General features: G+C 41.0%; 1 protein-coding gene across 1 annotated transcript in view; it reads left to right on the forward strand.

Annotated features, from left to right (window-relative positions):
* Nucleotides 1-14,052, forward strand: part of CFI (complement factor I) — a 49,689-nt gene that overhangs the window by 15,187 nt on the left and 20,450 nt on the right. The window contains exons 4-8 of the mRNA XM_006052208.4: nucleotides 2,055-2,334; nucleotides 4,167-4,320; nucleotides 10,232-10,395; nucleotides 11,230-11,343; nucleotides 11,491-11,601. Of these exons, the coding sequence (XP_006052270.1) occupies nucleotides 2,055-2,334; nucleotides 4,167-4,320; nucleotides 10,232-10,395; nucleotides 11,230-11,343; nucleotides 11,491-11,601 (823 nt within the window). The remainder of the gene's footprint in view (nucleotides 1-2,054; nucleotides 2,335-4,166; nucleotides 4,321-10,231; nucleotides 10,396-11,229; nucleotides 11,344-11,490; nucleotides 11,602-14,052) is intronic.

A 14,052-nucleotide genomic window follows, 5' to 3' on the forward strand; every position in this document is an offset into this window, starting at 1 on the left:
GGTTGGGGAGGGCTGGGGACTCTTATGGCCTGAGGCTGGGGAGACCAGATAAAAGGATGCCCATCCTTCAGAGGGATACCTGAGCACACAGAGAGCGAGCGAGCATTAACTTTCCACAACTGGCTTTTGACTCAATTGAACTATTTCCAGCCTTCACTGTATCTCCTCTGGATTCCTGCAGGTCTTTTTTTTTTTTTTTTTTTTAGCAGCACTGATCATATACAGGATCTTAGTTTCCCAACCAAGGATGGACCAGGGGCCCCTGCAATGGAAGCGTGGAGTCTTAACCACTGGACTGCCAGAGAATTCCCCCACAGGTCTAATTGGCCTCCTGCCTAGCTGTCTGAGCTGATCTCCAGAAAGATCTTCCTCCAATGCAAATTTAAGGAAATTCAAAAAAAGTCTCCCAGGGACTCCCTCAGGACCTACTACCTTATCCCCCACCACCCTCTTGCTCTATCCCTCAGCCTGAAATGCACTGTTTTTACTGTCAGGGTTTCACAGTTCTGCCTGGAGTGTGTCTCCACCCCACCCTGCCAGTAGACTCCTCCTGAGTGCTCTCAGAACTCAATCCAGACATCAGCTCTTCTTCGAAATGTTCCTAAGCCACCTAGTCAGGCCAAGGACCCAGAACACAGTCCTGATGGCATCTTTGGCCCATGTCTACCAGGGAGCTTGAGCATGTCTACCTCGACTCATGTCTACCAGAGATGGGCTTGCCTGTCTCCCTTCTGGCTGGTATACTCCTTAGGCAGGGTTTCCTAACCCGTGACCACCCCAGCTGAAGCACACACAAGCCTAGAGCCATCAGGTGGGACTGCTCATGATGTGCACCACCCTTCCTGTGTTTTGCTAGCACCAACCGCTAGCACCAACCCTCTGCTAACACCTGACTTTCCTCGCTCTGCTTAGATGCTCCGTGAGGCCTTTTAAAATGCACCTGGAGGGACTTCCCTGGTGGTTCAGTGGTTAAGATTCTGCATTTCCACTGCAAGGGTCAAGAGTCTGATCCCTAGTTGGGAAACTAAGATCCCCGATGCCCCATGGAGTGGCAACAACAACAAAAAAAAGCCCCTGGAAAGATGTAGTCTCTCCCACTCTGGATCTCCAAGAGTACTGCATCTTGTTTGTATGACTGTTGCATCACTTACCCTAGTTATTATGTGTATTTCTATCTTACTGTCTAGATGTCAAACCCTTGAAAGACGGAGCCAATGTCATGTTCATTTTACCAGGATTTTGCACAAAGTAGGAGTTTGGCAAATGGTTTTGCATTTATTAATAGAATTAATCAACTTCATTCATCAGTTCATTCCATGAGACTATAATCAGCACCGAATTTGCTACTCCTTAAGGTGACTGGTGCAGAGAAGGCAATGGCACCCCACTCTAGAACTCTTGCCTGGAAAATCCCATGGACGGAGGAGCCTGGTAGGCTGCAGTCCATGGGGTTGCACAGAATCGGACACGACTGAGCGACTTCACTTTCACTTTTCCCTTTCATGCGTTGGAGAAGGAAATGGCAATCCACTCCAGTGTTCTTGCCTGGAGAATCCCAGGGACGGGAGAGCCTGGGGGGCTGCCGTCTGTGGGGTCGCACAGAGTCAGACACAACTGAAGTGACTTAGCAGCAGCAGCAGCAGCAGCAGCAAGGTGACTGGTGAGATACGTTGATTTCTTCAAAGGCAGAATTTTATTTGGCTTTTGAATAATTACAGCTCCCACTGATTTCATGCCTAGTACCTCTCAACTATTATACACATCTTATTTCTAATCCTGGCAATAACCTTGTGAAATAGAAGATAATATTCCCATTTTACAGATGAGGAAGCTCATGTTTCATGAGGGTAGGTAACTTGCTCAAGACCAATTTAACCGTAAGTGCCCAAGTTGGGACTAGAAGCCAGGGTTGTTTGAGTCTAAAAACCACCAGACCACATCACCCTTATCTATGCTGTCGAGTAGGTGAGTCAGTTTGTTTCTTTCCTTCAGATTTTCATCTTTAAAAATATTTTAGTTTGTTGCTAAGTTAATGTTTATTTTATGCTTTATAGCCCACTTCAACACAAGACACATCTCAAAAAGATTTCGTGGATAAAAAGTGCTTAACTGAAAAACACACACATCTCTCCTGCAACAAAGTCTTCTGCCAACCATGGCAGAAATGCATCGATGGGACGTGTCTTTGTAAACTTCCTTATCAGTGCCCGAAGAATGGTACCAGGGTGTGTTCAACTAATGGGAAAAGCTACTCAACTTACTGTCAGCAGAAGAGTTTTGAATGTTATCGTCCTGAGGCAAAGTTTTTAAAAACTGGAGCATGCACAGGTGGAGGTAGGAAAAGCCTAGTTTATTATATTAAGAAGAAAATTGTCTACTATATTTTCTATTAGAAAATACTTTTCCTTTGGAATGTTATAATGACAACTCAAAATTCTTCTCTAGACCCTCAGTAGTAGTTGGGGTGATAATAAAGAAATTAGGAATCATCAGAACACAGCCAGCCATTGAATCTAGAGCATGTGACCCTGAGACTGGTCCTTCCCATCCCAGTGCCTATGCCACTGTCTGCTGCCCAGCCCATCAGAACCATCCCTACTCTCACTTCTACTTGGCTAAAGGGATTGTTCCCAGAGCTGTTGAGTTGCTTTAGAACCCCGGGGGAAATGCTTTACATGAGATTGGGACTGAACTAGAACCTCTTTGGACCCCCAACCCCAGTCATTTCTTCCAGTTTCCATCCCACCAACCCCTACTCCTCTCCCTAGCCCCAGCCTCATCAGCCCTGATCTGAGGTTTAGCTCAGGTCACTGCTGGCCAAGGACATACTCCACCCGAGCAAATGACACATCAGATCAGAGAGCTTATCAAGACTTCATCCAGGTGCCTAATGTAATGAGGAGGCTGGGACCCTAATACGTGAATTAGTGGAGTGATTAAGATGAAAAGACTCTTGGGCTGCCCTGGTGACTCAGTGGTAAAGAATCAGCCTGCCAATGCAGGAGACATGGGTTCAATCCCTGGTCCAGAAAGATCCCACATTCCTTGGAGCAACTAAGCCCCTGCACCACAACTACCAAGCCTGCGCTCTAGAGCCCAGGAGCCACAACTACTGAAGCCCATGCTCCTTAGAGCCTGTGTACCACGGCAAGAGAAGCCCCTGCAATGAGAAGCCCATGGGGGGCAATGACGACCCAGCGCAACCAAAAATAAATAAGAAGATTGAGGGTCTCACTGTCAGTCAGATTTAGTTGCAAGCCCCTCCAAGCACCCCCTCCATTATTGACAAGCTGTGCAGCCTCCCTGGACTGCAGTTTCCGCATCTGTAAAATGTGAGTAACAGTAGTTCCTAACTCATAAGATTCTTGTGAAACTTAAAGCATGTACATAAAGCTCTGTGGAGAGTGAACAAGAAGTGCTCATGAAATTTGAACTATGACAGCAAGTTTCAAGCTCATTGTCTTTGGATATGAATTATCACAGACATTTCATGTATGTACAGAAGAATGCTTGAAACACGCTTTTTAAAGATACCATGACGTGCACCAGAACACAGTAGCCTAAATATTTTTGTGTTGCTGAGTTAAGATGCTGAGGTATTGTGGACAGGAGGAAGGAAGATCCCTGAGTCCAGCTCTCTTACCTGTTGGAGAGGAGGAAAGCAATAGTGGAGATTATTCATCAGTGTCAGACTTCCGTTCTCTTCAGGCATGCAGTGCCCTAAGTATGTGAGAATACGTAAATCTTGCTTACATTTTCTTTACTTGTTTGGCTTACTTTTAAGAGCATGGATTTTGGAGTCAGATCAATATGGCAAGTACAGATTCCTGGCTTCACACCTTGAGCAAGCAACTTAATCTCATGTATAAAACTGGATAAATGTAGGTTCCTCATGTGTAAAAACAGAAATAAATATCACCTAGTCTTCATAAAATTGATGTAAGGATTTTATGATTTTTTTTTTTTACAACTGGGTAGTTCAGCCACTGATACATAATAAACTCATAAAATAATTGTTTACCATTATTTGTTAACATCTTCATAGTTTTCAAAGTTAATTAAAAATTATGCATTTTATTTCTTTAGAGGCTTTTAATCAAGAGGAGAAAAAATGAATGCCTGACTGTTGCTAATTCTTTAAAAAAAATTTTTTTTTTAAATTTCAGGGCAATTTAGTGTTTCCTTATCAAATGGAAAACAAGATTCAGAAGGAATTGTTGCAGTAAAACTTGCAGACCAAGATACAAAAATGTTTGTGTGTGGAGACAGCTGGAGCATTACTGAGGCCAACGTGGCCTGCATTGACCGTGGATTTCAACTGTGAGTGCATGCTCACTGAATTTTCCCAGTTCAGTTCCGTTCAGTCGCTCAGTCATGTCCGACTCTTTGCGACCCCATGAATCGCAGCACGCCAGGCCTCCCTGTCCATCACCAACTCCTGGAGTTCACTCAGACTCACGTCCATCGAGTCAGTGATGCCATCCAGCCATCTCATCCTCTGTCATCCCCTTCTCCTCCTGCCCCCAATCCCTCCCAGCATCAGAGTCTTTTCCAATGAGTCAACTCTTCGCATGAGGTGGCCAAACTACTGGAGTTTCAGCTTTAGCATCATTGCTTCCAAAGAAATCCCAGGGCTGATCTCCTTCAGAATGGACTGGTTGGATGTCCTTGCAGTCCAAGGGACTCTCAAGAGTCTTCTCCAACACCACAGTTCAAAAGCATCAATTCTTCGGTGCTCAGCCTTCCTCACAGTCCAACTCTCACATCCATACATGACCACAGGAAAAACCATAGCCTTGACTAGACGGACCTTTGTTGGCAAAGTAATGTTTCTGCTTTTGAATATGCTATCTAGGTTGGACATAACTTTCCTTCCAAGGAGCAAGCGTCTTTTAATTTTATGGCTGCAGTCACCATCTACAGTGATTTTGGAGCCCAAAGAAATAAAGTCTGACCCTGTTTCCACTGTTTCCCCATCTATTTCCCATGAAGTGATGGGACCGGATGCCATGATCTTCGTTTTCTGAATGTTGAGCTTTAAGCCAACTTTTTCACTCCCCACTTTCACTTTCATCAAGAGGCTTTTTAGTTCCTCTTCACTTTCTGCCATAAGGGTGGTGTCATCTGCATATCTGAGGTTCTTGATATTTCTCCTGGCAATCTTGGTTCCAGATTGTGTTTCTTCCAGTCCAGCATTTCTCATGATGTACTCTGCATATAAGTTAAATAAGCAGGGTGACAATATACAGCCTTGACGTACTCCTTTTCCTATTTGGAACCAGTCTGTTGTTCCATGTCCAGTTCTAACTGTTGCTTCCTGACCTGCATACAGATTTCTCAAGAGGCAGGTCAGGTGGTCTGGTATTCCCATCTCTTGAAGAATTTTCCACAGTTTATTGTGATCCACACAGTCAAAGGCTTTGGCATAGTCAATAAAGCAGAAATAGATGTTTTTCTGGAACTCTCTTGCTTTTTCCATGATCCAGCGGATGTTGGCATTTGATCTCTGGTTCCTCTGCCTTTTCTAAAGCCAGCTTGAACATCAGGAAGTTCATGGTTCACATATTGCTGAAGTCTGGCTTGGAGAATTTTGAGCATTACTTTACTAACGTGTGAGATGAGTGCAATTGTGTGGTAGTTTGAGCATTCTTTGACATTGCCTTTCTTTGGGATTGGAATGAAAACTGACCTTCTCCAGTCCTGTGGCCACTGATGAGTTTTCCAAATTTGCTGGCATATTGAGTGCAGCACTTTCACAGCATCATCTTTCAGGATTTGGAATAGCTCAACTGGAATTCCATCACCTCCACTAGCTTTGTTCATAGTGATGCTTTCTAAGGCCCACTTGACTTCACATGCCAGGATGTCTGGCTCTAGGTCAGTGATCACACCATCATGATTATCTTGGTCATGAAGATCTTTTTTGTACAGTTCCTCTGTGTATTCTTGCCACCTTTTCTTAATATCTTCTGCTTCTGTTAGGTCCATACCATTTCTGTCCTTTATCGAGCCCATCTTTGCATGAAATGTTCCCTTGGTATCTCTAATTTTCTTTTTTTCTGTTTTTTTTTTAGTTTTGTTTTATTTTTAAACTTTACATAATTGTATTAGTTTTGCCAAACATCAAAATGAATCTGCCACAGGTATACATGTGTTCCCCATCCTGAACCCTCCTCCCTCCTCCCTCCCCATACCATCCCTCTGGGTCGTCCCAGTGCACCAGTCCCAAGCATCCAGTATCGTGCATCGAACCTGGACTGGCAACTCATTTCATACATGATATTTTACATGTTTCAATGCCATTCTCCCAAATCTTCCCACCCTCTCCCTCTCCCAGAGTCCATAAGACTGTTCTATACATCAGTGTCTCTTTTGGTATCTCTAATTTTCTTGAAGAGATCTCTAGTCTTTCCCATTCTGTTGTTTTCCTCTATTTCTTTGCATTGATCGCTGAGGAAGGCTTTCTTATCTCTTCTTGCTGTTCTTTGGAACTCTGCATTCAGATGCTTATATCTTTCCTTTGCTCCTTTGCTTTTCACTTCTCTTCTGTGAAACAGCTATTTGTAAGGCCTCCCCAGACAGCCATTTTGCTTTTTTGCATTTCTTTTCCATGGGGATGGTCTTGATCCCTATCTCCTGTACAATGTCACAAACCTCGTTCCATAGTTCATCAGGCACTCTGTCTTATCAGATCTAGTCCCTTAAATCTATTTCTCACTTCCACTGTATAATCATAAGGGATTTGATTTAGGTCATACCTGTATGGTCTAGTGGTTTTCCCTACTTCTTCAATTTAAGTCTGAATTTGGCAATAAGGAGTTCATGATCTGAGCCACAGTCAGCTCCTGTTCTTGTTTTAGCTGACTGTATAGAGCTTCTCCATCTTTGGCTGCAAAGAATATAATCAACCTGATTTCGGCGTTGACCATCTGGCGATGTCCGTGTGTAGAGTCTTCTCTTGTGTTGTTGGAAGAGGATGTTTGCTATGACCAGTGCACTTTCTTGGCAAAACCCTATTAGTCTTTGCCCTGCTTCATTCCGTATTCCAAGGCCAAATTTGCCTGTTACTCCAGGTGTTTCTTGACTTCCTACTTTTGCATTCCAGTCCCCTATAATGAAAAGGACATCTTTTTTGGGTGTTAGTTCTAAAAGGTCTTGTAGGTCTTCATAGAACCGTTCAACTTCAGCTTCTTCAGCGTTACTGGTTGGGGCATAGACTTAGATTACTATGATATTAAATGATTTGCCATGGAAACAAACAGAGATCATTCTGTCGTTTTTGAGATTGCATCCAAGTACTGCATTTTGGACTCTATTGTAGACCATAATGGCTACTGCATTTCTTCTGAGGGATTCCTGCCCGCAGTAGTAGATATAATGGTTTTTCCCAGGGCTGATTTTATTCTTCCAACTATTCGTCTTTTGATTACCCTATCTTTCCATACCTCAACTTCCTCAAATGTAACCTGAGAATACTACCTGCCTCACAGTGTAGTCATGAGGATGAAATGTGTTTATGCTTGACTAGTACTTAGAACACTGCTGAGCGCACAAACTGTAGGTTTGCTCAGGTCTCTGGATGCAAATCCTTTGCTGATCTGTAGAGCTGCATACTCTACATTTGCATCCGTACAGTTGCATGCATAACTGTCTCTATTCATCTATGATTATGTCCATTCCTTTGTACCTAACGTTGTTTGTATACTCTTTCCTTCTCATTTTTTCTCATCAACCTTGCAAAGATTTGTCTATTGGATTAATGTCTTTGACTTTTATATTTGTAAATCTTTTCTTGTTTCTTTGTTTTCATTAATGTTTGCTGTTATCTTTGGTGCTCTCTCTCTCTCTCTCTCTGCTTTTCCCTACTGTACTCTTTCTAATTCTGTGAGTTAAATCCTTAGCTTGTCAATTTTCAGTTTTTCTTACTTTCTAATATAAGCATTTAAGGTACAAATTTCCCTCTAGTTAATGCTTCATCTGCATGCCTTTACTTGTGAGTATTCTATTTATTGTTCAGTTCAAAATATTTCTAATTTTCAGTATAATTCCCCCTTGACTCAAACATAATTTAGAAGTTTGTTTTTTTACTTTCCTAATGAATATATTAGTTTGCTTTTGGTTAACTTTTTGTTTTAAATTTCCTATTTAATTGTATTGTGGAGAGAGAATTTCTCCACATAAGGACAATTGTTTAAACATTTTTTGAGACTTCCTTTGTACTGAATATATTTCAAATGCTTCATATGCAGGGTTCTATGTAATAGATGTGTTAGAATAAAAATTTTTATTCCATTAGAATAAAAAATCATGTCAATTGCTTTATTCAAATATTTTCCCATTTATTTATTTATAAGTTTTCAAGGTCTTTATCTTTTGAGTGTGTCCCTTATGAACAGCATATATCTCGTGTTTTGTTTTTTTTTTTTTAATACAATATGATAGCTGAAGAGTTTAGTCCATTTACATTATTGTGATTATTTACGTTGTTGATTTTCCTGTCTTATTTGGGGCTTATTATTTGCCCTTTTCATATCCTCTTTGTTTCTTCCTTTTAAAAATTCTGTTGGGTTAATAAAGCTGTTGTTGTTTTCTTAATCTTCTTTTTCTTCCTCTACCTGGTTTGAAAATCATATACATCCTATTTCTATTCCATTAATGGTTATCTTCACATTTATACCATGAATCCTTAAATTATGAAGTTCTTGCCCTCTTCAGAAATAATACAAAGAATGTCGTTTCCATATCAACTTTTCAGTATTTTGTTCCACCTTATTTGTATATATTCCTGAAGTTAATTGCTATCATTATGTAATAAGTAATTATCAGTACTGTTGTTCGGTCAGTGGTTATTCAGATGGACTTCATGTTTGCCAACTTCTTGGTTTGTTGTTGCTTCTTGCATCTCACTTCTTCATTTTTCATTCAATTTTCTTCTTCCTAAACCACATCTGCTAGTAGTTCATTAGTGAGAGTCTCTTACCATTAAATTGAGTCATGAGATAGTTCTTATTTTTGACAGTTTGTGACCTACAACCTATGATTCAACCTAATGGCAAACTCTCTCACTCTTTGATCTCCCAGTATTTTGTTCTTATCATACTTTGTATAAGCTCATGAACAGACTTCTCTGATTTAGCCAGTGGGTATGTCCCTTAATTCCTTAAGAGCTCATTGAGGGCATTTATCTAGTACTCTCAGATAGTCATACGTTGAGAGATTTCTCAGCTTATTCACCTGTCAGACTGTCCCAAATGACTCCCATTTGTTCTCATATTTCGACTCAGTTTGGCACAGTTTCATGACTACTATATCTTCATTATGGATCTTTGTTCCCTCTAATTGTTCTCTTTTTCCCTTCCGTTGTAATTTATCGGATATTTACATTTCCATTACTGCTTAATTTTGTGCTTACATTTGCCTCCTGCATCTTTGATGAACCTTTTATTTTTAACCCATTTCCCTCATTAACTTCTAGAGAAAAGCAGAGAGCAATTGAATGTTCTGGAAGCTCACTGTAACTCACCATCTCTAGGATACTGGGTCATTGAGGTAGCCTCTTAGCTACACAAATTCTGAACAAACTGAGAAGTCCAAGCAATGGCATATAGATGTCAAAATACCACTTAACACTGTCAAGACTGAATTGAGGTCATAGCTTAGCATAGAAGTAGAGAATTAAGGCAACTGTTAGAATTAAACTAACTCAACCTCCCTGATCCCAGGTAACCATGGGGCCAACCAGGTAAGACTCAGCATGGGGCAGGGGGAGAATGGAAGAGCAGGGTTGACCTGGCCTGCTTTTTATTTCCAATATTTCCTGATTAAATTAATCTTCTCCCTTTTCTGGAGAAAAGAGGAGTTACCCGGTGGAGAGGCCAAGGATGACACATCCCAGGTTGGAAAGAAATCAGGAATGTTTGATCAAAGAGGCACTTCTTCTCAACAAGAAACAGAGGAGGAGAAACCAATATTTTTGGTTGCTTGTCGTATTTTGAACTTTTCTAGTCAGTTTAAATTGACTGTTTTTGTTTATCTTTACAAAACTCAGTGAGGGAGTTATATTCCTTGTTACTGGGGAAGATATGGAAGCTCAGAGATTGTAAGCATCTTGCCTAACCTATCACCCATACATAGAAAATAAAAGGAAATTAGTCCCTCACCTCCTCCAGTAGAATTATAAACACAAAGCACTAATTATTCTACTTTAACATTTCATTTGTTTGATTTGCAGGGGTGCTCTTGATACTTATAGAAGAGATCCTGATCTAAATTCTGCTGAATGTCTGCATGTGCGTTGTCGAGGATTAGAGACCAGTTTGGCTGAATGTACTTTCACTAAGGGAGTACACAATTCAGAGGGGTTGGCTGGCGTGGTGTGTTACACAGAGAGTGCAGGTTAGTGGAGTACTTGCCCAATATTTTCCCTTCCTTAGAGACTGTTTATTTCACACCAAGTCTGGAGTAAACAAACAAATTACAGATATCCTGTTGCCAATCACACACAATGACAAAATCACATTTTGGGTTTTAGAGCCCAAATTAGCGCTTTTCCCCTATTGTACCTTTTTTCCATTCAAATATCCTTCTAGCCTTTACTTCCTACATGGGAAGTAAAGTTGTTTGATTCCCCTTTGATTCTTTGAACATATGGATTAAAATTGATGTAGCAAACACAAGTAAATATTAGAAGAAACTCAGCATCTCCTTTGAGGAGTCCAGCTGATTACATATTCCTTTAAAATGGTTAAGTGATCGCATCTATGCTTGAGACAATCACTGCCGCTTTTCTCCTTCATCCTGACGTTGGAATATTTTAGCTATATATATAGTGTTAAAGATCATATCCTTTTTGGTGCTAAAAAAAAGAGCCATCAAAATGTAAATGGCACCGCCCAAGTAAGCCTCGGGGTGGGGCTGGGTCAGCATGAAAGGAGTGCGTGAGCACCAGTGTTTGCAAGGACTCCGGATTCCCCGATGCCCTTCCCCAGTCTCAGAAGAAGCCTCCACAATAAATGCTGGCTTTCAGAGATTAGCAAAGGGCCTCCATAAGCCAGCTTTGGCATTTATTTTCCCTATTAATATATTATGGTAATTCTACCACTCGTGCATTTTATATCACTTTTTATCTGTGCCTGAATTTATCTTCATGCCCCCATTATTCCAAACATGTGATAAAGATGTCATCCACAACTTCCTAAATAAATTTCACACGACAATTCTACTTTACAGCTCCTCCAAAAAAGGACTCCTTTCAATGTGTGAATGGGAAGCGCATTCCTCAGAAGAAGGCCTGTGATGGTGTCAATGACTGTGTAGACAAGAGTGATGAGCTGTGCTGTAAAGGTAGAGATGCACCCAGCCTTTAAACTTAGAAGAAAGAAGTGCTTTCTTCTAAGAAAACAGAAGCAGCTTTCCCATTGACTTAAGATCCCATCTTATTGCATCTTAAGAATGAAAAAAATATCCCCTCTTCTATTTGTGTTTGCACAGACTGCCGAGGTGAAGGTTTTCTCTGTAAATCGGGTGTTTGTATTCCAAAGCAGTATAAGTGCAATGGTGAGCTGGACTGTATCACGGGAGAAGATGAAGTTGGTTGTGAAGGTAATTTAAAGTTTTGTGGTTATGTTTTATTATTATTATTTGACCCAGGGGTTTTAGCAGACTTTGTAATTATTGCCTAGATCCAATTTGTCAATAGGGACTGTAAAATGGCAATTTCTTTTTCTAAAGTTTTTACTGAAGTATAATCAACTTACAATATTGTGTTAGTTTTAGGTGTGGGCTTCTCTGGTAGCTCCAGTGATAAAGAATTGAAACTGCAATGTTTGATCCCTGGGTTGGGAAGATCTGCTGGAGAAGGGAACAGCTACCCCCTCCAGTATTCTGGCCTGGAGAATTCCATGGACAGAGGAGCCTGGCAAGCTATAATCTATGGGGTTGCAAAGAGTTGGACACGACTGAGGGACACTTCACTTCACTTCATAGTGATATCCATATATATATATATATATATATATATATATATATATATGTTCTCTTCCAGATTCTTTTCTCTTAGAGGTTATTACAATATATTGAATATATTTTCCTATGCTATACAGTAGATCTTTGTTGGTTATCCATTGTGTGTTGGGGGGTGTGTTTGTGTCTATGTTTATTAATCCCAAACTCCTAATTTATCCCTCCTCTCTTCTTTTAAAAAATGGCAATTTCTAATTCAACATTCCTTCTGCATTTATGAACTGGAATCTTGTAGAGAAGAACTATTTTGTTTCCATGAAATGCAGTTCATTAGTGAAAGGCAAAGTTTTATTTAATGCCTTCCTTTTGCTTACTAAATTTCACAGCAGTGAGCAGGTGCTCTTTGTTTTTTAGTGCTCACTGGAAAACCTCCAAAGGTGGGGAATATTTACTAGGTACCTAATGCATGCTGCAGTCCACGGGGTCGCAAAGAGTTGGACATGACTGAGCGACTAAACTGAACGGAACCTAATGCATCCCACCCAGACTGACCTCATTCTCCCATTAATGCATTCTGGAGGAAAAATCTTCCTAAGTTAATATATTTATTCATCTACTCAATGGATATTTATTGAGTTCTTACTGTGTGTGCTGAATCCTATTCTAAGACGCTGGGGTTACCACTGTAAATAACATTTCAAAATACCTGTGCCTTCATAGATCTTATATTCTAGTGGAGGAAGAGAAACAATAAAGAAAAATAAGTAAAAATATCTAGTAAAATAATAAGTACTTTTTCTAAAAAAGCAGGAAAGGAAGATATAAAAGGGGGGATAAATTCTGGAAGTGTAGATAAGGTGGCTTGGGAAGGCTCACTCACTTTTGTTTTTAGGTAAAGAACTGAAGGAAATGATGATCCAGCTATGCAGACGTCTGCAGAAGAGTGTTCTAGGCAGAGGCAACAACCAGTGTGGTTCTGCTAAGATAGGAACATTCCAGTATGGGACAGTCAGCAAGGAGGCTTATGTGGCAGGAGTTCCACCTGTGCATAGTGAGAGATTAAGAGACAAGCAGGAGGGGACTTCCCTGGGGGTCCAGTGGCTAAGACTCCACAGTCCCAATGCAAGGGTCCCAGGTTCAATTCCTGGCCAGGGAACTCAGACCCCACATGCCCCAACTAAGAGTTCACATGCCACAACTAAAAGTTCCCTTGTGCTGCAACTGAGACCCAGGGCAGCCAAATAAATAAATTAAAAAAAAAAACAGGCAATAGGAGAGGTTGGAGAGGTGCTTGGTTGGGGTGATCAGGGAAGATCTAGGGACATCTGTTAAGGAATGAAATGGGGACTCTAAGCAGAGGAATAGCATGATCTGAGTTACATTTTTAAATCAAGATTACTCTGGCTGCTGCGTGGGGAATAGGCTGTATGAGGGTGAGGGGAGAAGCAGGGAGACCAGGGATGAAGCTACTGAGTAATCCAGGGAAGATGACAGTGACTAGGATAAGCTGGTAGGAATGGAAATGATGAGAAGCAGTCCGATTCTGGATATACTTTAAAACTAGAGTCAGAATGATTTGCTTATGGATTGGATGGGGGTGTGAGAACAAATGAGCAGTCAAGGATGACTCCAGGGATTTTGGCTTAAGAACGGAAAGGATGGAGCTCCCTTCCTCAAAGATAGGCAAGGCTGCTGGAGGAGTGTGTGCGGGTCCTTGCATCCACCTGACTTACATGGAGCGAATCTGGTGGTGTGCTGGTAAATGTTTAACAGTGGGCTTTGAAGAGGGAGAGGGACTCCCTAATTTGCAGCTTTTGCTAATTTCTATGGTGTAAATTATTCCCACCATGGATGATTTCAAGCCACTGACGTGATGTCACTTTACACAAGCTGGGAAGTGACACAACAGCCTCTTGTATAGTGGTCGTGTCTGTGTCAGGACACCACTGCGTTACTGTTAATGGTTTATTGTAGTGTTTTATACCTGTCTTACCTTCCCTTTTCAATAGTACATGCCTTTAAAACAGAGGCTAACTATTTTTACATTCCAAACGCCCCCAGTAAAGTGCCTTCTTTAAAGTGCATAGAAAC

The sequence above is a fragment of the Bubalus bubalis genome, chromosome 7 (genome assembly GCF_019923935.1).
Source record: "Bubalus bubalis isolate 160015118507 breed Murrah chromosome 7, NDDB_SH_1, whole genome shotgun sequence".
NCBI lineage: Eukaryota > Metazoa > Chordata > Mammalia > Artiodactyla > Bovidae > Bubalus > Bubalus bubalis.